The sequence below is a fragment of the Hetaerina americana genome, unplaced genomic scaffold, assembly GCF_022747635.1.
Source record: "Hetaerina americana unplaced genomic scaffold, ioHetAmer1.1.p SCAF_9, whole genome shotgun sequence".
Classification (NCBI taxonomy): Eukaryota; Metazoa; Arthropoda; class Insecta; order Odonata; family Calopterygidae; genus Hetaerina; species Hetaerina americana.
The window spans coordinates 78845369-78867712 of NW_027287538.1; the positions used below are offsets into that span (position 1 = coordinate 78845369).

The following is a 22344-nucleotide window of genomic DNA, read 5'->3' on the forward strand; positions in this document are numbered from 1 at the left end:
TAATTATTGTGATTAAGTCATTAAAATTTTTATAAAGAAGTGATCTCAACTAATAACTGCTATTCACAAAAATTACAATGATTTTCATCGCCTCCAGAGCCTGATTTTTTAAAAATTTCAAATAATATATGCTTAAAAAATTAACACAAGCTTAGGTTCAATTAGCAAACACACATTTTAAATTATAGTCAGTCTTAGTGGAACAATATTACAAACAGGGGTATTGGTAATATTCACAGGCCAATTTACTCTTCTGTTTGGGACTCTTTGAGTCTTCTTCCTTTATTTAAATGACTCATGTAATTAACGAAGTTTATTTTTGTGACAATGTCCTGTAACACATAGTAACTCCAGCGTGTGAATTTTATTACATTAGATGCTTGACAATGTTAACATTAATTTTAATTTACTGAATACTTTGGTACATAAAAATTGGTAAATGGACTGTATTAAAGGAGGAAATACACCAAATACTTTATAGAGCAAAGAAATTATGTCAATGAAATAAATAATACATATTTTGGTTATCGCCATAAGCTAACATTAAAATTAACAGGGGCAGACTACCATCCATTCCCAACAATATCCTATACAATATCAACCAACACACACCATGCAACTCTTTTAGATATCTTCAGACGTAGTCTTAGCTACAACAAGTTAGTAATGTAGTGATATACAAACCATTGCCAAAGACAAGACGATGACATTGAGGCATGTTTCAATTGTCGACTTCCCCACTAATTCTGATATTGACTTGATGGTCAGCGACGTGAACATCTTAGCATAAAACAGCAGGGTGTGGAATGCTTCATCATTTGCAGATCCAGCAAACCTTAGGCCGATAGCCATGCATGCTCCTGCCATTATGTTGCAATAAACCTGACTGTGGAGAGGAAGAGGCATGCTTGAAATTAGCCAAGATGTACAAAGCCAATCATTATTGTAAAATATGGCAGAAATAACATCATTGGAAAGCTGGTGTCCATCATATCAATGGTAGATAAATTACAAATTTTAAATTAATTTGGCCAATAAGAATAAGAATGGATTAATGTACCCTGTTGAAAAGATAAAAATATCCTTTCAAAGTCCTTGAAATAATGCCTGAGGGTCATGTTGAAATGTTAATTTTACACTGAAACAATTCAAATCAGAACTGGATTTTCACAACCACATTTGTAATCGAATCTACAGAACTGATTTGTGATATTTGGTTTTCTCATTAATGGAAAAAACACTGAAATAACTGAAATTAATTCAGGATTACAGCTTATTTCTGATTCCATCAACTCCAGAACATTCCAGGTAATCCAAACCAAAGAACCACATTTTTCAATAACTTCATTAAATTGATCAGGAAAACAAATAATTCACTCCTTCCAAAGTATGACATCAAAATGAAAATACTCCACCCCACCGGACTCAATACAACTTGACATAGCAACAACGGAAGGAAAATACAAACTTTTGCTTACTTCATGGTCTCATAGTCAATTTCAGCTTCCTCCGTTGGAGATGGCTTCCGGAGGCAATAGGGCCTAATGGAATCTGGAATCTGTGCTTCAACCCAATTACTCGTTGGGTACACCTCATTCCACAGAATCAATCCTCTTGCCACCGTTCGCAGGATCAGGAAGTCAGGTCTCACAAAATCCAGCAAGTACTGGGTATCTGGGGCCTTCATCCAGTCAGCCACCGCCCTAGAATCAATCAAGTGTCATCTCCCAATTGTACATTTATAATTTATTATTGCCAACTTGGCTGATTTTTTTGAATTCATGAAGAGTGAACAGATGCCTTCTGAAGGGTGAATCTGAAACCACCAACCTGTTCCCTGAATTGAAATACATCATTCCAAGGGCCAATGTCGCCCCTGGGCTCGTCACATCTATGTTCACAGAGTCTCCTTCCCGGATCTGGTAGCTCGGAGTTTTATACTTTTCCTTCTGTGCACCTGAAATACATAAATGAAAATCAACTGACAAGTGTGGAAGTATTAGTATATATATCAAAGAATTAACAACATCTGGGCCCCAAAATGAGTGGGGGAGATGACTTATTCTCTTAGAGTTGGTGCCAATGAAGAAAAATAATTTATACAATAAAGAAAACCATAAACACAGTTATCAACCCAAACCCAGTTGGTTTGGTTGGTGTCAGCTGAGTTCACCAAATACTAAGCCCAATGATGTGTGACATTCATAAATCAGGGTAGGATGAACCAGTTCCTTTCCTTGTGCCGCCTATGGAGGTTTCCCAGTAAGCTCTTGTGAACCAAAAAAACCCAGCTCAGATGAAGGTGCCCTGAGAGAGCCTTGCCCAAGAAGAGAACCCGGGCACTCCGGTCAGTAGTCCAACGCTCTACCCCTGGACTACTGTTTCCACATGAAAAGAGATGTTTCAGGCGTGATATGGTGGAATACCATAATTAATTGAAAATTGGCAATTTTCCACAAAATAAAATTTATCAATCGGTTTCAATGTAACTACATCATTGTCAATCCATGCTTCATCCTGCACTCACTAGAACACAGATCATATCCAGAGTTTACTGTACTTATAATACGAAGAGCACACTGAATCAAATGGAATTAAAGAAAAACTATTCATTTACTCAAGTAATTCTACCTAATAACACCACTGTCAAAGGAAATCAAACCTCACCATTATTTCAGTTCCTGAACAAAACTATATCCTTTCCCCAATCATTTAATTATGGAGTAGAATGAAACCATATCTCTCTCTCACACTTTCAGTTCTGCTTCTGAATGAAACTTGATGGTTGAAACAAAACAACACATTTTGAAATCATTCTTTTTCTAATTCAGTTTAGTTAGTTAACTTTTAGCTCACAATTTTCCACAAAATAAAATTTAATACGACCGGTTTCAATGTAACTACATCATCATGAGGTAACAGTCATCACTTCGAGTCCAGTATATATGATGCTGAGAAGCAAGTAAGGGAAGGGTAGAGGGGGGAAGAGGGAGGAAAAGTGGTTATCGTAGCTGGAAAGAGGGGGATTCCCCATTGGGGGTGTGTCCCATGGAGCAGCGCCCAACTCCTAGAGCCGTGGAGAAAGCGGGTGAAGTGGGGGGGTTTTCCCCCAGTGGTCGTTGACTGGGCGCATGAACTGGTGATTAAGGGTTTGGAATCACTTGAATATTGTGGTTCCAAGGGTCATGCCCAAGCGAGGGTTAGCAGAAGGGTGGAGGAGGGATGTTTCACACTTTTAAATTGCTGATGAGGGGGGGCGGTCCCGCAACGTAGAACCTTCCTTCCTTCGACGTTTTCTCCAGACTTGGCACCTGTTTACTTTGCCTTCCCCTCCCGCTTCCCTACCCCCACTAACATTCAGTGTTACCCATGCTGCCTTCCTTCCACCTTTCCTCCCTCTTCCCCACTTCCCTCCCCTTACTTGATTTTCAGCACATATACTGGACTCCCGAGTGATGACTGTCACCTGATGATGATGTAGCTACATTGAATACAGTGTCCACAGCTCATTACCATAAAATCATAGTCCAATTATTAAGTAGAATAAAATACACTAACACAACATGTAAAAACCAGGCATTTTGAATAATTAATGCACATAACAAAGAGCAAGGTCTACCTTAAACTAAGGCTTAGGTTACCCATGCTTTTGCAGTTGACTTGTTGACATTGACCCCCTATCTAAAAAATGTCAACCAAACAAGTAATGCATAATAATAATTAATAAGTTTTGAATAATGTTTTCAAACAGGAATTATCATTCAAAAATATTAATTCATAGTCAATTATTCAGTCAGTCACAGCCATATACACAACATAATAGAGCGTGTTCTGCAAGGAAACATTTGATAGTGATAGGTGATTTGAATGCGATGGTAGATGAAGGAAGAGATGGTGATGAGGTGGGGGACAACAGATTAGGATCAAGAAAAGACCACGGGGCATTTCTGGATCTTAATCTGTTGAGTAAAGCAATTGAGTTCTGTAGAAGACAGGGACTAGTCATCACCAATAATTGGTTTCGACACCAACAAAAGGCATACGTATACATGGAAAATGCCAGGTGACTCAGGGAGGTATCAGTTAGATTAGATTATGATTAGGTATAGCTTTAGGAATAGCGTGACCAATTCGCATAGCTTCGCAGCTGCACACATTTCCTTGCACTAAAATTGAACCAGTGACCCCCATTTTGCATAACAATGCAGAGGTCAGTATTTTAAGCGAGGGGATCTTCCAGAACCCCTTGGTGTGCATGGCTCACCTGTGAGAGGTCTTCGATGCCCACCAACCATGTAGTAGTGGAGGGTGTCCGGAATGTGAAGATCTGCAAGACCACCCGAGAGAAGGCGCTTGTTGTCATCCGACTCAGATGAGCCCAGCCCGAGGACAACATGTCCAAGGGCCAGCCCAGCCGCCAGTGAAAAAGATTCACGGTCAAAGCAGTTGTCCATTTCAGGGCCAGGAGGCCTCCCTGTGGCCAAGCAATGGGAGAGTATTCATTTTTACATAGACTGTCAGCTGCACCATAAACCTCTCCACCCACATTAGAAGCCCCCCAAATGTGTGGTCAAATCAATGTATCTCTTCTTCATTTTAGAATTAATTAAGGCTTTCTTATATCCATGCCCACACTCCATGCATTGTGCTTGGGATAAGCAAATGCATTGCTTCAAATGACGGTAGAAAACATTCTTGAAAAAAGATTATTCACTATGGTGCTGATCAACGATAGCCTCAAGAAAATACCCACATTTTACGGAGCTTACACACAGACATAGTAAAGGCTCTGTCTTTTGCTATGTATATACATTCATTTTCATGCATTTTCAACCTGGAAATACCAAATTGCATACTTTGCATCAATTCCATATATATGTCTGGGATTCAAAGTTATAAACCCATCAAACACACTAATTGCTGATCTACCAACTTCAATTGAAAATCTCATGAGATAAACCTCTCCTGAGAAAAGTTGGGATATTAAACTAATAAGACAAAAATTGAACAAAGGTCTGTGGAGCTATGCCGGTGGCCCAACCACCAGGGTTCTCATGACACCCATGGCTCCAACTCATGACTGCAACTCACGACCTTTGGGTAAGCAGACGAGCACAACACCCACCCAACTGACCCTCATAATCCAGCTAGACTTACCAATTTCTGAGAGAAGAACTTCAGCTATGTGCCTATGAGCCTTCCCTTGGTAAACTAGGCCTATGCCAATCAGTGCTGCCACCTGAACATTCTGGGGAAGATCCAGCTCAATCGAAGTTGGAGGAAGTAGGGCCTCCACATGAACACTCAGCATTTTGGTCGTTGCCATGTCCATAGTCCCTTGGAATCAATAATATTTTTATCGTCCACTGACCATACACTGACCAATGACCATCATGTAGGTATAGGAATCATCAAACACAAAGAGAAGTATAAAATTGAGATACATTTCAACACTATGAACATCCTTAAAAAAAAGGACATATAGATAAGAGTTTGCAAGAGAAACACAATGCAATACACCTGCTCATCATTAAAAAATCCATTCAATGAATAATAACACCTAAATGGAGGGAGGTTCTGGAGTTATAAGTGGAAACTACATAATTTATCACTCATTTTCAATGAGTGTGTATGTCATTGGACTTCAATGTGAAATTTCTGATTCATGGAAACTTGAGTGGATATGGTAATGACTCCTCGTTGAATAAGAGTGAATACCACTATTTACGTGAAAGAGATGGATATTATTTTTAATGAAGACAGACACGGCAAATATATACATCGATGGAATGGTGAGGACATTTAATTCATTGGATAAGGGCCTACATGGTGTCCTATAAGAGGCACAAAGTCGGTATCTAACGGTGAGGGTGAAAGAAAGGTCACCTGATGATGAAGCGCAGCATCGAAACCATGGTTGCATTGTATTAAAAGTGTGTGGAAGTGGAAAGTTGTTTTTTTTCTCTTTCTTTCACCCTCACCAAGAAAGAATTCCACAAAGTTAAGCCTGAAACTGTTAGCTTTGGTATCTAATATCTATTTTTTGACTCATTAATGACTTATCAACACCTATCATATTCTATGCAAATCACATCATATGCAAAATCCACTTAAATTTTGAGTAATATCTCATCTACATTACTAATGATTAGGATTTCAAACACTAACAAGAAAAGGAATAAAAATAATTTCAATAGAAATGGCCAAATATCTGGCATAAGCTAAAGAAAACCTGAGAATTGTGCCGGAAACTAATTGTCCTTGCAAAATGATATTCTCCTTGCTACTCCATTATACCCTCCATAAATAAATAACTCAAAATAATTTCTATTAGGAGGCACGCAGGAGTTGGAAGGATTCTGAAAGGGAGAGAGTCACATTTGAGATCAGCAACTCCCATTCCTCTTCAGCTGCAAGTAAGTGGGACCATTGACACGGAGCTAATGTGTTACTGGGTACTTCAATGGTTGTGACTCCATAACAATCACAAAAAATATCACCGAGGCAAAAGTAGAGTCAGTCAGCTTTCCACCAGGGTTAGTCAGTGTTTCTTAAATAGAATTCTAAATTCTCCAGGTAACATGTATCCAAATGTACTGATTTTTTTAACCCATTTTTCAGGGTACTAGCTATCAAAATGGGAAAAGATGGTAAAGAAGGGATAGATTGAACAGAAACATCAAGTATTATGTGAAGTAATTTAGTCGATCACTGTTATGGGTAAGATGCGCCCTTTTCTAATAGGGTATGAGGTAACACCTCCCCATCCCTGTTTTCACAGATGCTTTAACTGATGCAACTTTTCCCCTCCACCACCACTACCTCGCGTTGAGTAGTTTTAAGGAGAGGACTCTGGAGGATCCTCATCCTACCATTTCATGCCAAGCATTTTGGAGTGGAAAATCACTACATCCGTACCAGAAGTACTTTTAGAAATATGCCACCCATTGCAATGCTGCGTTTAAACTTCATCGCTTAAGATGGAATCACAAAATTCCACATGCAAAGTATTTAAAAAAATTAAAGTAGGGAAAGAATGCCGTGGTCTGTTCAGGACTTACAGTGATCATGGATACATACTACCTTGATCAAAAAGTTCCCGGAATAACCACCGTGTGGCGCTCCCATTGTTCCGATTTGAGTTCTGTTTTTTTTGTTAAATTGGTACATCTGTTGTTGATATTCCCTTTAAATCTTAGTGTCATAACTTGACATTTGCAAAAGTTACGTAGCCAAGAGTACATCTATCTCTGTGTGTGTTGGCGATTTTTTACAATTGCAGAAATGGATTTAAATTTGCAACAACGAACTTGTATTAAATTTTGCGTAAAAAACGGATTTAGTGGCGCACGGACGTTGGAAATGTTGGAAGAGTGTTTCGGCAACGATTCTCTAAAAAAAACGGTCGTTTACCAGTGGCACGAGCGGTTCAGAAGTGGTCGTGAGTCAATCGAAGATGATGAACGCAGTGGCAGACCATCGACATCGAAAGTCTGTGAAAAAATTGATAAAGTAAAAGAAATGTTGGTCAATAACCGCAAATTAACCATCAGAGAAATAGCGGAGGACTTGAACATTGCCTATGGATCCGCCCAAGACATTGTGGTTAATGATTTGGGTTTCCGTCGTGTAGCAGCAAAGTTGGTGCCAAAAGACCTCAATTTCATGCAAAAAAGAGACCGTGTTGACGTCACAAAAGACATGATTTGCGAGGCTGAATCCGATCCCACATTCATCAAAAGGATCATTACTGGAGACGAGACGTGGGTTTATGAGTACGACACGCAATCCAGACATCAGGCAAGTGAATGGCGTTCACCAAATGAGCCGAGACCAAAAACACCACGTCGTTTTCAGTCAAAAAAGAAGGCAATGCTGACGGTTTTCATGGATTACAACGGTGTAGTGCATCATGAATTTTTGCCAGAAGGCCAGACAGTAAACAAAGAGTATTATTTGGGCGTTATGAGACGTTTGCGTGAAGCAATTCGCCGAAAGAGACCAGAAATGTGGGCAGAAAACTCGTGGATTTTGCACCATGATAACGCACCGTCGCACAGTGCTATCATTATTCGTAATTTTTTGATGAAAAATGCAACAAATACCATCCAACAGCCACCGAATTCACCTGATTTGGCTCCCTGTGACTTCTTTCTGTTCAATCGAGTTAAAAAACCATTACGGGGAACGCGTTTTAGCAGCTGAGAGGAAGTAATGGAAAAATCGCAGGAAGCACTGATGGACATACCGAAAACCGAATATAAAAAATGTTTCGAGGATTGGATCAAGCGCTGGCATAAGTGTGTTGCAGTCGATGGGGATTACTTTGAAGGGGACCATATAGATTTAGATGAATAAACTTGTATTTTTAATTTTCTGAATAAATTCCGGGAAATTTTTGATCAAGGTAGTATTTGCCATTAAAGCTGTTTTGATTTCCATAGCACATTTTAGCAGCATGCATGTCAACAGATAAACTTACTGAGCATAGGGGAAGGGAAGAAAATGCTGCCGATTTTTCATGAAGCTCCATTGAAAGAGTTAAATCTCCTCTTCAATTTTTTACATAGTAAATAGCAATCACTTATCATAGGATTACATTTCAAAGAATATTCACAAACACTAATTGTAGCATTTTTAGATAATATGCACTACTTTCGGATATTTGCTTAAACATTATCAATTCATTTCAAGAAATTATGTTTGATTAATGACATTAAACATTATACCAATAATAACAATGTAATACATTGGAAAGCCCATAAGTACCCAGCCTGACCTATAGATGGCAGTAGTTGTTTGAAAAATATCACTGTATTAGAAAGTATGTAATCTTTAAAGCATATGTTTCAAGTTTTAAGACACCAAATTGTTTAGTATTTGTTTGGCAGCCATCAATAGTGAACGCTTTCAGCGAATTTGTGAAATTGGTCATCATTATAAGATACAATACTTTTATTTGAAAGGCCTCAGCCCAACCAACATAAAAGCTGAACTGGATTCTACTCTGGGTGAGTCTGCTCCTTCGTTTACAACAGTAAAATATTGATAAACATAACAGTTTCAGTTTTAACTTTGTGGAATTCCTTCATTATGAGGGTCAAAAGAAACTTAACATTTCCACAATAAAGATTTAATATTTCATGACCATGGTTTTCATGCTGTGCATCATCATCAGGTAACATACATCCACATTTTTCCAATTTATACAGTCTGGCTCCAAGAGGGGAGTAAGGGAGAGGAGAGGGGGTAATGGAGAGGATAGGGGGTAAGGGAGAGGATAGGGGAAAAGGGAGAGGATAGGGGGAAAGGGAGAGGATAGGGGGTAAGGGAGAGGAGAGGGGGTAAGGTAGGGGGAGTAAGGGAGAGGGGGTAAGTTGAGTTTGGGGGTAGCAGCCTATTAGTGGTCTAGGGTAGGGGGAGGCTATGTGTTGGAAGGGAACTGGCTCAAATTTGTGAAAACTTATTTTAATCAAGTGATCATTAAATGAAAAACTCCACCGTTCTTAGAAATAGCGGTGGAAAAAAACAAACACATTGTGTTCTTCATTTAATTAGGTGTTTGTCGACAATGGTTTGACCTTTATGAAAGGACAGTCGATGATCATCACTGCCTTGGTGGGGGTAGGGTTGGTGCGAAAAGATATTGAAATATTTTAAGAATTTTAGGAGGGGGGAACGGGAGAGGTATAATGTTTCCACCTCAAACCTGTCAGACTGAAGGGATTGCCTCATTTCCAACTCCTCCAAAGCATTGAACCTGCGTCCTTTCATTTCAGGGTGAAGAATGTCTGCCGTGAAGTTACTGGTGTGATTTTTAACTAAGAGGTGTTTGGCAAATTGGGATCTGTTTTCTCTCTTTGTGAAGCATGAACAGTGCTCTTTGATCCTGATATCGAATGTCCTCCCTGTCTGTCCAATATAGATAGCGTTGCAGTCCGCAGAATTGAGTTTATAAACCCCGCTTTGTTGCATTGGGTCAATTTTGTCTTTGGGTGAACCTAATATGTTTTTAAAGTATGTGTGTTGTAAAAAGCTGTGTTGATTTTGTTTTTGGAGAGTATTTGTTGTATCCTGAGTGAAATGTCGCCAAGAAATGGAATTCTCCGCGCCATTGGTGCTCATTAAGTTTAGAAGTGTGGTACATGGATTTCTGGGCTATCTGTGTTTTTTTTCTGTTCTACATGTTGTCAATCATTATTTCCCTGTAACCGTTGTTGACTGCAATTAGTTTAATAATACAGAGTGCGTCTTGTTTGTTGTGTGGTGACATTGGAATAGTGCATACTCTGTGTAACATAGTTTTTTTGGATTTGCATGTGATAATTTTCGTTAACTATTTTGAAAAAGGAAAAACTATCAACGGCGAGTATTATGTGAACTTATTGCAAAGCTTTGAGCGAAGAAACCAAGCAAAAGCAGCCGCATTTGGCTAAGAGGAACGCGTTGTTTCATAAAGACAATGCAGCAGCTCACAAATCCATTATTACAATGGCCAAAATTCATGCAATAAAATTTGAATCGCTACCTCATTCACCCAAATCGCAAGATTTAGCCCCCTCGGATTATATTCTGTTCGCCGACTTGAAAAATGGCTTGATGGTTGAAGATTTTCCAACCGTGAAGAAGTGATGTCAGCAGTTAATGGCTATTTGGAGGAGCAAGACAGTTCTTATTATAAAAAGGGTATCGCACTTATTGTACATCCCTGGGAAAAGTATATAGAGCTTTCAGCTCTATATACTTTTGTTGAAAAATTTTGTTGAGATTATGTTGAAAAATAAACACATTTTATCCAAAATTATTGTCTTTTCTTTGTTGAGACGGGTACTTCTGGGATGACCCTTGTACTTAAGAAAATAGTCAACCTCTCCGATATTGGTGAAATGTCTTCAGAAAATATTTCAATCATCATTCAAGAATATTTCCATTTAATGATGATGATCAACATAGAATTAATTAATACCATTGACCAAGATTCCATGAACCCGAGAAAAATGTTTTACCAATGAATTTTGTTTAGAACTATTAGTACATTATATCACACAACTTAATTTTTATCAGAAACTTCTAATCTCTGCCTATCTAAATGAAACACAGGTTAAGTATAATTAAGAAAAGTACAAAAATTACAAGAATTTGAGTCGTCAGTAATTGATTAAAGGTTGGAGGTAATCTTCCAGAACCCTGCTCACAACTGGGGCAACAAAAACTCACCCCTCTTAATAGCAGCAATTCCCAGCAGAACTCCGACGCTAGTCATCTCATGAACCTTGGATAAATACTCATAAGTATTCAACACAGCCAGGTTACTCAGGTGGCCATTTAGTCCAAGAGCCATCAAGAAGCCAGCGTGCTCTATGTCATTGTTACCCTGTCGAGTTTTAAAATAGCAAAGTTACCTCATCTTTTTCATTTTCCTTTATGGGGTTTTATTGAGAGAAATTGAACAGCACTAAATAAAATGAATATGATACAAAGCGAGAATTATTTGACAAAAGTTGTGCATATTATTTGTTCCTCTGAAGTGACATGTTATGCACACCAAAATTTCAATGGTTAGATGGTTAAAATATATTATATAATTACCATTCGGGTCAAACTACAATACTTTGAAGTTAAAAAATTATTACAGTAAACTCTCAATTATCCATTTTAAGGATTATCTGTGCTACTCTCTATTCCCAGCACCTCAACAATTTAATGACATTACAATTTCAAAGATAATTAAATGCTTTGAAACTTAGATATACTTTAAAAAAAATACAAGTTTGAAAAACCTTAGTTTTCTTAAATGTTTTTCATTTCACAAAATCAAAAGTTGTCAATTGTATATAACTAAAAGAAAATAGTTTCTCGTGTCACTTGGTGAAAAATCTTCACATTGAAATTGAAATTAAACCACTTGGCTTTTCCACATATAAACTACGTTGAAAAGCCAAGTGGTTTAATTTCAATTGTATTTAACGTTTTAATTTAAACATTTTAGACCTATCAGTACTTTCCCACAATCATTTCCCTTGCATTCATTAGCCCTGAGAATTACATGTTCTCCTTTAAGGCAAGCAAATATGCATAACTTTACTGACTATACAACAAATAAGTCATTTTCAATCTGCACTGCATTATTTTAATTACACTCATATGACAAATTCTAATGTCTCAGCAATCCTTTTTTAAAATTTGTCATTGGAGGGTTATTTTTTCTGCTGTGAGATCAGTTTAGCTTTGTGATGGAAATTCGTTTGGCTATCCACTTGATGATAGTTCTCTGTTCTAATAAATCTATAATCTCACCCAAACAAAAACTGCTAAAAAACAGAAAAAATGAACATTCCAATGCTAAAGAATTGTCAACCAATGAGTTTTTTGATCATCCATGCTTCATCCTGCACCCACTAGCACACAGATCATATCCAGAGTTTACTGTACTTATAATACGAAGAGCACACTAACAAGAAATAATGAGCTCTACAGCCTCTCAGTTAAATAAGAATGGGGAAAAAACTCCATTGGCAGTAATAATTAATTATTACGGCCATTGGAGTTTTTTCCCCATTCTTATTGAAGAGCACAGTAATGATGAATCAAATGGAATTAAAGAAAAACTATTCATTTACTCAAGTAATTCTACCTAATAACACCACTGTCAAAGGAAATCAAACCTCACCATTGTTTCAATTCCTGAACAAAACTATATCCTTTCCCCAATCATTTAATTATGGTGTGGAATGAAACTATATCTCTCTCTCACACTTTCAGTTCTGCTTCTGAATGAAACTTGATGGTTAGAACAAAACACTGCATTTTGGAATCATTCTTTTTCTAATTCAGTTTAGTTAGTTAACTTTTAGCTCACAATTTTCCACAAAATAAAATTTAATACGACCGGTTTCAATGTAACTACATCATCATGAGGTAACAGTCATCACTTCGAGTCCAGTATATATGATGCTGAGAAGCAGGTAAGGGGAGGGCAGATGGGGCAATAGGGGGGGGAAGAGGGAGGAAAAGTGGAAGGCAGCATGGGTGACTATGTATGTGAGTGGGAGAGGGGGAAAGGGTACATACTGGGCTCTGAGTAATGACTGTTACCTGATGATGATGTAGTTACAATGAAACTGGTCGTATTTAATTTTATTTTTTGGAAAATTGCTATTTTTCATTAATATTCCACCATATCACGCCTGAAATGTCTCTTTTTACTTAGCTCACAATAAATATTCTGGAATGGACTATTCAAATATTGAATGAAGAACAAAAGCATTTACATGCAACTAATTCTATGCCTTCTGACTTTTGCGCCAGAGACAGCTAAATTTAATGAAGTAGTCTGTGAAATAGAAAATCTATAAATCATTCATAGGTGTATAATTCTGCCTAAAGATGGAAATCTGACAAGCTTAAGCCACATCTAAGTTGAATTATTTATTCTGTTGGTTCTGAAGAAAAAGAGCACACTGTAAAAATTTCAGTTCACTGCCATAGCACAGTAAACAACACTGTTGATAATATTTTGGCTGAGTTTTTCATTCATTATGCCCTTAAAATGGGGATGTGGCAGTCTGCTACTGACCAGAGGGCCTGGGTTTGATTCTCGGGCACACCTCTCCAGGCACCCTCAGCTTCAGTCAGGTAACAACCTCATGAGCTAATGCAAAGGTTGCAGGCACAGGCATTGCGTCAACTTTTTGGAGTCCTCCATGAGCTAAAGACATGCCAAAGGTTTACCTAGATTCCAAGAGGGGCACAGACCACCAGCGGCATCGAATTACTTACTGCTCCATTTGCCCACATGGTAATATTCTCTACCTACATATCATTAAATTTTTGTCCAGAGATTTTCATATCTGGTCATTTCCAGTGAACTAAAACGGTGCCCTGGACCTACTACAAATCATTTCAAAGCAATAGATTATATGGGCAAATCAAGAAATTAGCAATTCTCCAATAATCTTTTTTGCTCTTTAGATGCCTCTGGTGGTATATAAGAGGCATTCAAATATTTGAAGAGTAAGGGCCATTTGGTTATCAAAAAATGTATTTGATAGAAAAATTTTTCATTGATGGTTTCAGTTTCCTATAAACTCGCTTCACTTTTCATCACAATTGCCACTCTCTTCTATGCACTCCACATTATTTGACACCAGCTTCTCAAATCCCCTCAGCATAGAAGTTTTTCATCTGGCAATTGAACCAGTAGAGAACGGCAGTTTTGTGTTCCCCATCATTTTCAAATGGTTTTTCATCAAACCACTTTTTCAGTTGCAAGAAGAGGAAGCAGTCATCGCTGGGTGCAAGGTCCGGGTGGGTGGGTGGGTGATCAATCATGTCGATTGCAGTCCAAATATGCTTGTCCACTCCTCATTATTTGCTCTTTGTGTTGGAATCATTTTTGGTACTCAACTTGCACATAATTTGCGATATCTGAACTCTTCCATAGCAATTGTGTAAATAGTTGTGCGTCCAGCAAGAGGGAATTAATCAGCCAAGGCATCAATCAAAGATTGAATCGCAGTTCTTGGAGCACTCGTTGAATGATTTCATCAATCTGGACCTGCCACTGAGTTCTCAATCATACAGATGTGTGTGGCCATTTTTGAAGTCTTGACACCATTATTTAGCCTTTCCTTCACTCATTAATACAGATTCATAAACTAGGCACAACTCTGGATGAATTTGGACAGCTGACGATTGATCCTTTTGCACGCAAAAATAGAATTATATTATACACTTTTTCAACTGGTGGGAGCAATGATTCACACAGACATTGTCATCTGTATCCACCAAGAGGCAAACGACCACCAAATCAAAACAACAGCTTCAGTAGTCGTGGAAACAATCAATAGCTGGCACTGCATCCGTTCAACTATGTACTACTCCAATATTTAAACATAAGAAAATGGCCATTTCTTTTGAAATGACACTTGCATATGCAATGCATGGTATTCTAGTGGTTAAGGCAGGTTTTGGGTGGGCACAACTACCAAATAATAATCTGGTCCCTCATTACAGTACACAACCTGACATCCTCCTCTAAAACAAACCCCTCTTCATCTCTGAGTACTTCCCTCCTCCCTTCATTCTGTGCAACATCCCTATCCAATGCTGCCCCTTCAACGTCTGCCTAACGTGCTCCCCTCCATCAATCCCCCTGCCCATCAATACGCCCTTCATCCATTTCTCCTGCCTGCTTATCATATTTTCCAACAATCCCCTCTTCTCCCCAACCTTGCCCAGCACCTCGTCATTTAGTTTCCTTTCTATCCACTTCACCTTCTCCACACGCACATTACAAAAGCCTCCAACCATCCAAAGCAACCTATCATCCTGATTCTATGTCCATGTGCCCACTCCTTACAAAACCACAATCCAAATCAAAGTTTTAACGAACTTTTTCTTAACATCCTAACTCAACGTTTCTGACATCGATTCCCTACTCCCCGTGAAAGCCTATTTGCATAATGCAATTCTTCTCTTTATGTCCCTACTACTTTGACCATTTTGGTCCAAAACACTTCCGAGATACACAAACTATTCCACCTGCTATAGTTTTTGCATTACTATTGTTTATTTATATTGATTCTCATCCCATATCTATCGCAATGAATTTCCAATGTAACCGGAAATGCTTGCCATTCTTTGGTTAACCGACAAGTTAAAGCTTGGTCATCATCAAACCTGATTTTAAGATTTGAATGAACTGGCTTTCATTCCTACAGCTCGTTCAATCTCGCCACTGAGTACGACTGGATTGTACTCAGCTCCTCTCCCTCACTCGTGATTTTCTCTACAGCCTGCTGCTACATGGCTGCATAAGTTTTCACGGCAGTGGTTTGAAGGATTCTGCATTCTCGGGTCTCACCACATTGTTGTTTGATGCTGACCACAGTTTTGCCGAACTTGCATTCGGCGTCTTCAGGTCGAAGTTGAGGGACTCGGATTTTGGCCACCCTTATATGGGTGGTCCTGTCTAGCGGCTGCTCGCTGATTGGTCCATTTCCGGAGAACTCTCTTCCACGTGTTGTGGGGAGGGTAGCCTTCATCCCTGTTGATGTTCTCCGGGTTTTTGGTGATCTCAATTGCTTCTCTAATTAGTCATGGGTAATATCTACTTTCCTTTGCTATGACTTTGCTTCTTGGAATAAGATGTCGTGACCGGGTTCACTCCATTTGAGTTCGGAGGTGGCCGACAGTTTAAACTGCTTATTCGTTGTTACCCGGAGGTGTTCCCTTCATCTGAACTTTCATTGATTGGCATGTTTCCCCGATGTAGGCTTTCCCACATGAACAAGGTACTTGGTAGACCCCTTCGTATAGGTCTTTTGGGATTTTGTCCTTCGGTCCAGGGAGAGCACCTGCTATTTTCTTGGTGCAGTTAAATCTTGTCACCACGTCATGCTTTTTCAGGACTCTGGCTATCTTCTCGGATGTTCCCGATATAAAGGGGATAGTAGTGTATGCCTTTGGGTCCGGTTCTGTCGGCTTGATGGACTTGTCACAATCCAGTCTTTGCCTTTCTTCCCTGGCGGTCCTTTTAAGGACCATATCGTTCCGATAGCCGTTTTGCTGTAGTGCTTCAGGAGATGTTTCTTTTCCATCGGCATCAGAAATTTTGTAGGCTCAGTGAACTAGTGCGTCCACCAAAGATGTCTTCTGGAGCGGATGGTGGTGAGAGGCTGCATTTAGATAACGGTCAGTGTGTGTCTTCTTCCTGTAGACAGCATGTCCCAGCTTCCCAGCACTCCTCCTCGTGACTAACACGTCCAAGAAAGGTAGTTGGTTGTCCTTTTCTATTTCCATTGTAAATTTAATAGAGTGATGTCGTGAGTTGAGGAACTCAAGGAATTTCTGAAGTTCTGCTGCGCCGTGCTGCCAGATGACGAAGTATCATCCACATATCTCAACCACATATCCTAGGTTTTTTCTCGTACTGGTTAAGGATCTTCTCTTCAAAATACTCCATGAACAGGTTAGCTACTACCGGAGACAGTGGCGAACCCATGGCTGCTGCTCCCTCTGCCTGCTCGTAGAATTCTCCGTTCCACAAAAAGTAAGCATTCTTGAGGCAATGCTCCGCCAGTGTGGGGAAGTCTTCCGGGATACCGTTGGAGGTAAGGCATCTGATGATCTCCACTGATTCCTTTATCGGGATGTTGGTGAACAGTGAAACAACATCGATGCTCACCAATAATTCATTGCTGTCAATATGATCTTTTTCAGGATGTCGATGAAATATCCGGAGTTTTTCACGAATGACTATGTTTTTCTGACATAAAACTGTAGAGATTGGGTCAGGTATTTCGCCAGTCTGTATGTTGGAGCATTGATCTGGCTGACTATAGGTCGGAATGGTATCCCCTCCTTATGTATTTTCTGTGATCTGTGCCTAACCATTATATAATCTAACCGATACCTTTCAGAGTCACCTAGCATTTTCGGTTGCCAGCTGCTGTTTGCTGATGTTGCTCGGTCAGTCCCCTGTCGGTTTTGCTTTGTAAGGTTTTCGTGAGATGACAGCTGTGGAAGCGTTGCCACACCCACTTCCAGGCACAACAGATGACCGATTGGGCTAAGTCCTGTAGTCGCCAGGAATGATTATCTCTATACTGTCCATCATAGATACCTTGGAAATAATAATTGAGGTGGTTTCCCATTGCCTTCCTCAATAGTATTCATAACATGACACCATCACTCAATGGCCGCCCCATATGGGATCAGATGCCATTGCAGCTGCCTCACTGAGGAACAGATGCTGCTGCATGGGCTACCTGTCCTCTGGCTCTTAACCTTTGACCTATCTGGCATGGGTGACCCTACCAGGAGTAATTATCACTGCTCCAGCCGGCACAGCTATAGGGGTCATTGGAACGCACAAGCTCTACCACCATGTTAAGGTTGTAGTCCTTGGGAGGGCTGTTGATTATTTATTTCATTAAATTTAAAACTTTTTAAATGACTGTATTTTGCCGTCCATAAGATGCAATGTGATTTTTCAGGTTAGAATTTACAAAAAATATTTGGATCAGACAGAAAAGGATCAAAAGTATTTCGATATTAACACTTAATATTAAAAAAATGGAGTTACATTACAAAATTAGCAGCTACACATATATCAGCATTTATAAATTGTAGAAGCCCCAAAATTTGTCATTGCGACTACTAAATCATTTCCATACTTATTTCCACTTTCATCATACACAATGTCATATTCTATTCCCTGTAACGCCTTGCTAATTTCACGCTATTAAAATGACATCGTAAAGGTCTCACTTTTAACTTTCTTATTTTAACTCACTTTAATCTTTCATAGTCAAGCTGCAGTTTCTGCACTATTGTAGTTTTGGTATGTATGCACAGACCATTTCCTTTCTTGAATTACTCGCACTACAATGTTGTTCCAAAAAAATCAGCAATCAACACATACTAATTGCTTATTTTCTCAATTCATTTAAAATGATTTTTATTTTTATTTGAAACAGTAATCCTGTTCACCTTATGCTTTATTATCTAGTTCTTAACATGTTCCTCCACATCTGGCCACTTGGGAGTATATAAACGTTAACCTTTATACTTAGCATCAATCAGGAAATATACAAGGTATTAGTATAAGTGTGACAACTCCAGGGATTAATTAAGGAATTTTTTAGGAAGGATTTACAAGGAAATAATAAAACTGCACACTAAATACTGGCTGAAAACGGTGATATATCACAAGTTGTGATAAAGACAACCATTTTCTACGCCTGATGCTGGAATAAATATATTTTATTAAGTATATTATTGGCGAATCGGCTCGGGTATATAGTTCAAAGTTATACCCGTAGACATATCCCCGGCCCATAGGATGATTTTAGAACACATATTGGAGCAAAAAAAGTGCACCTTATGGGTTGGGAAATACAGTACTACAAAATAATATATCAGCATGAAAAATGCTAAAATACAGAATAGAAATCCCTAGTTGTGCACTAAAAGAGGAAAATAGAGGGTTCTTAATTTGATTCCATCTGATCAACGTGAAATATTTTGTTTTTCTTCACTGATTGAACCTGCCTGAGAAAAAACAAAATTCACACTGCCATGGGATCAAATTATTTGCATACATTGCTGAATTACAGCAGAATTTACAATATCAGAGAAAAGAACTAACCCTTGGTTTGTTGTAAACAATCCAAGCCGATTCAATTCCTGATGCTTCGGGAACGATTCGAAGGCCAGCAGCAACACCATTGTGGAAGAGTGGCCACAGATTCATATTCGGTGCCGTCTCAATATGAGACAGGTCGATGGTGGCACCACGGGGTGGTGCTTTCCCGGTGAGACAGAGCCGGGGGATTGGAAGAGGCTCCGTGACCACTGGCGATGCAGTTCGCAATGTGAACATGCCCCTGGAAATGAACATTTCATTACACTTTCAAAACAATTATAGCAGTTGAAGACTTCCACAAAAATATACAACTTCATTTTCCAATTATATGTTAGAGGGAAAAATTAATGGTATTTAAATATTATCATGCTAAAAATAAAACAGTTTCTGGCATCACTTGGTGGAAATTCTTCATATTGAACTAAAAATTAAACCACTTGGCTTTCCCATATGGAAAACTATTATTTACGACCTAAGTTTCGTTATGGTATAACATCATCATATAAACCAATCCCTGCTTTCCTCCCTCCCTCCTCTACCCCTCTGTCCAGGGCTATATATACTGTAATTGACTAGTATTATTACCTGATGATGTTATACCATAATGAAATCTAAGACGTAAATAAAAGTTTTTTATGTGGAAAAGCTGAGTGGTTTAATTTTAAGTTCAATTATTATGCTAAAAGGTAAATCATACAATAGCACAACATAAACCTTGAATTTACACACCTAAATTCACTTAATCTTGGAAATAACATAATTTTGCATGGTCTTGATTGGTTTCATATAAATCAACCCAGTCAACACCCCATTTGAGAACCAGAAATTTCAGTAAAATTCATTGATATCTGGATGACACAAACCAGTTTTTATTTCATGCTATGAAATTTAATTTTCATAACTAATTTTTATGCTTGCATAAGATTTGTTGCAGAATTAGCATAAATTAATTAATATACTGATTACTAAAGCAATTTTAATCAATTTTCAATCACTTTGAAATTATGAAAGATGACAGTTATGAGGATTCTGCACCAAAATAGCAGCACAGTAAAATGTAAATTATCTCAGCATTTATCCCTCAAATTTCTAAAAACAAACGAAAACCTTACTGGCCAATAAATAGAAATGTTTAGGAGTTAAACAGTAAATTTTAAATAGTATTTGCACAAATACAATCATTGGATCGTTTTTAATATTTTATTTTGGATTTCAAGTCATGTGTTTACATTATTTCTAGCATTAATTGCCCCTCTTCAATGAATATCTTAGGCCTTCAATGAATATCTCACGCACCAATCCTGCAGGACCCTGTTCAAAGGAACCTCATCCATAGTGCATGACCCTAAAATCACTACTTGATGGAAGTTTAGCACACACTTACATTTCATTAAAATGCCTTGTCAAATTATCTGATCATTCCAGGTTATTAATCCCTAAGTAAACAGATAAAATATCTTGTAATTGCAGACCCAACAAATATTTCTTCTACCCCCATAATTTCCAATGCACAAAGCTACCACATCTGTCCATGTAGAAGCCTACTCTGGATTTCATCCAACCCCCTAGCCGAAAAAATTGTCATATTTTGCAAAAAAGTAATTTTTGAAGATTTAGTGCTGAATATTCAGGCAACCTAAAATGTGCTGTACATTAAATTTTTAAAAAGATAATGCAACAGTAATTACATAGGGACATTTTTTAAATGAATTTAACTCTCCATACTCTTATTACAATTGCCCACCCTTGAGTCAAAGAATATCACCAGCCCATTGGTTTTCAAAAATTGCAATGCACAATGCTTCAGCCACTGAGACTGCTGTCTCCAGAGACAAATTTTTCAGAAGCCATTGAAACCTGAGTAACAGAAGCTGAAAAAAGAAGCTCAATGGATGCACTGAGGTTTCTCACCGTCACCACCTTTGCTTGGCATCATCCTCCATTTCCATATCATTTTAATTCCACATCTGCATAATATCCTGCACAATGGATTTACTCTCTCAGTCAAATGTTATGCAAACAGTTGTAGCACAAGTAATCTGGCCTTTGAAAAAGATTCATTAATACTTTTCAATCGCCCCTCACATAATTAACCATCAACATTGTATGCTGTGTCTTTTTGTTCCATTTCAGATTGTTACAGTTTGCAGTGCTGGAAAAATATTGGGAGAATAAGTCTCTATATTTATGATTTTGTTATTCAATTAAGTAGGTAAATCCTTCATCGATTCAGAATTTAACATCTGTTAAATTAACAGACAAATTTTGATATAATTTGGGAAGTAAATATAAAAATATAGTTATCAAAATAAAGTTAATGAAAAATAAGGCATAATTAATAATAATAATGATAATTTGACAAGACGAATGATGTCATTCATCAGTTGGAACAATGATTTTCGACAAAATCTGTAATGAATTCTAAAATGACGGCCTTTGAAAGGTCAAGTAAATGCTGGCAGAAATGCATCAATTTAGATGGTTACTTCGTAGAGCAGTCTAATGAAGAACAGATAAAAGTTAAACTTCTATTTAAATTAATATTTAGTAACAATTAAGTTTTAAAAAATCCCCCCGTAAATATATGTGCATGGCTCTACAAAGGACATCAAGTAATATTCTGCAGTGCTCTTGAGCTCCGCTGCATTTGAAGGACTCACCGGCCAACTGGCAGGGCCATGGTCCTCGTGCACAGGGTGTACAGGTGACGCTCCTGATCTTCAATGAATTCGTGATCCGAGACACCTGGCCTTTGCAAGATGGAGATGCTCACAGGCTGCGATGACTGAAGCAGCCGCCTCACTTCAGCAACTCGGTGGTCCTTGGAGAAACGCAGCCTCAGAAGAACCTGCCATCCCGCAACAACACCAGGTGGAGGGAATGAATCGCCACATTTGCACACATCCCACACTTCTAATTTTCAGGGCTTCCAAAAATAAGGAGATTGCCTCACTATCATTCAGCAAATTATTTGCTCGGCCACAATAAGACATACATCTCGCCACTGATGTCTGTCTGATCATTTGCACTGCAGCCATGGGACGGAGGAATCAAAATTACTGCACAGAGGCTTGTCTCATACTTATTATGCTGTCATTTTTTTGGAAAGTTTTATTCGTAGAACTTTAAATTATAGAGTGAGAGGAACTACGCATGAAAGCAGAATTTAGCCATCATTGTCATATATAATGATT

The 22344-nt window shown here is 38.4% G+C and overlaps 1 protein-coding gene across 1 annotated transcript in view; it reads right to left on the reverse strand.

The window, feature by feature from the left end:
• The window catches only part of shtd (anaphase promoting complex subunit 1), a 106107-nt gene that overhangs the window by 42159 nt on the left and 41604 nt on the right, over positions 1–22344 (reverse strand). Inside the window, exons 21-28 of the mRNA XM_071597460.1 lie at positions 21811–21998; positions 19154–19391; positions 11218–11374; positions 5158–5337; positions 4265–4474; positions 1831–1957; positions 1479–1703; positions 685–886 (exon numbers count right to left, since the gene is read on the reverse strand). Coding sequence (XP_071453561.1) covers positions 685–886; positions 1479–1703; positions 1831–1957; positions 4265–4474; positions 5158–5337; positions 11218–11374; positions 19154–19391; positions 21811–21998 — 1527 coding nt within the window. The remainder of the gene's footprint in view (positions 1–684; positions 887–1478; positions 1704–1830; positions 1958–4264; positions 4475–5157; positions 5338–11217; positions 11375–19153; positions 19392–21810; positions 21999–22344) is intronic.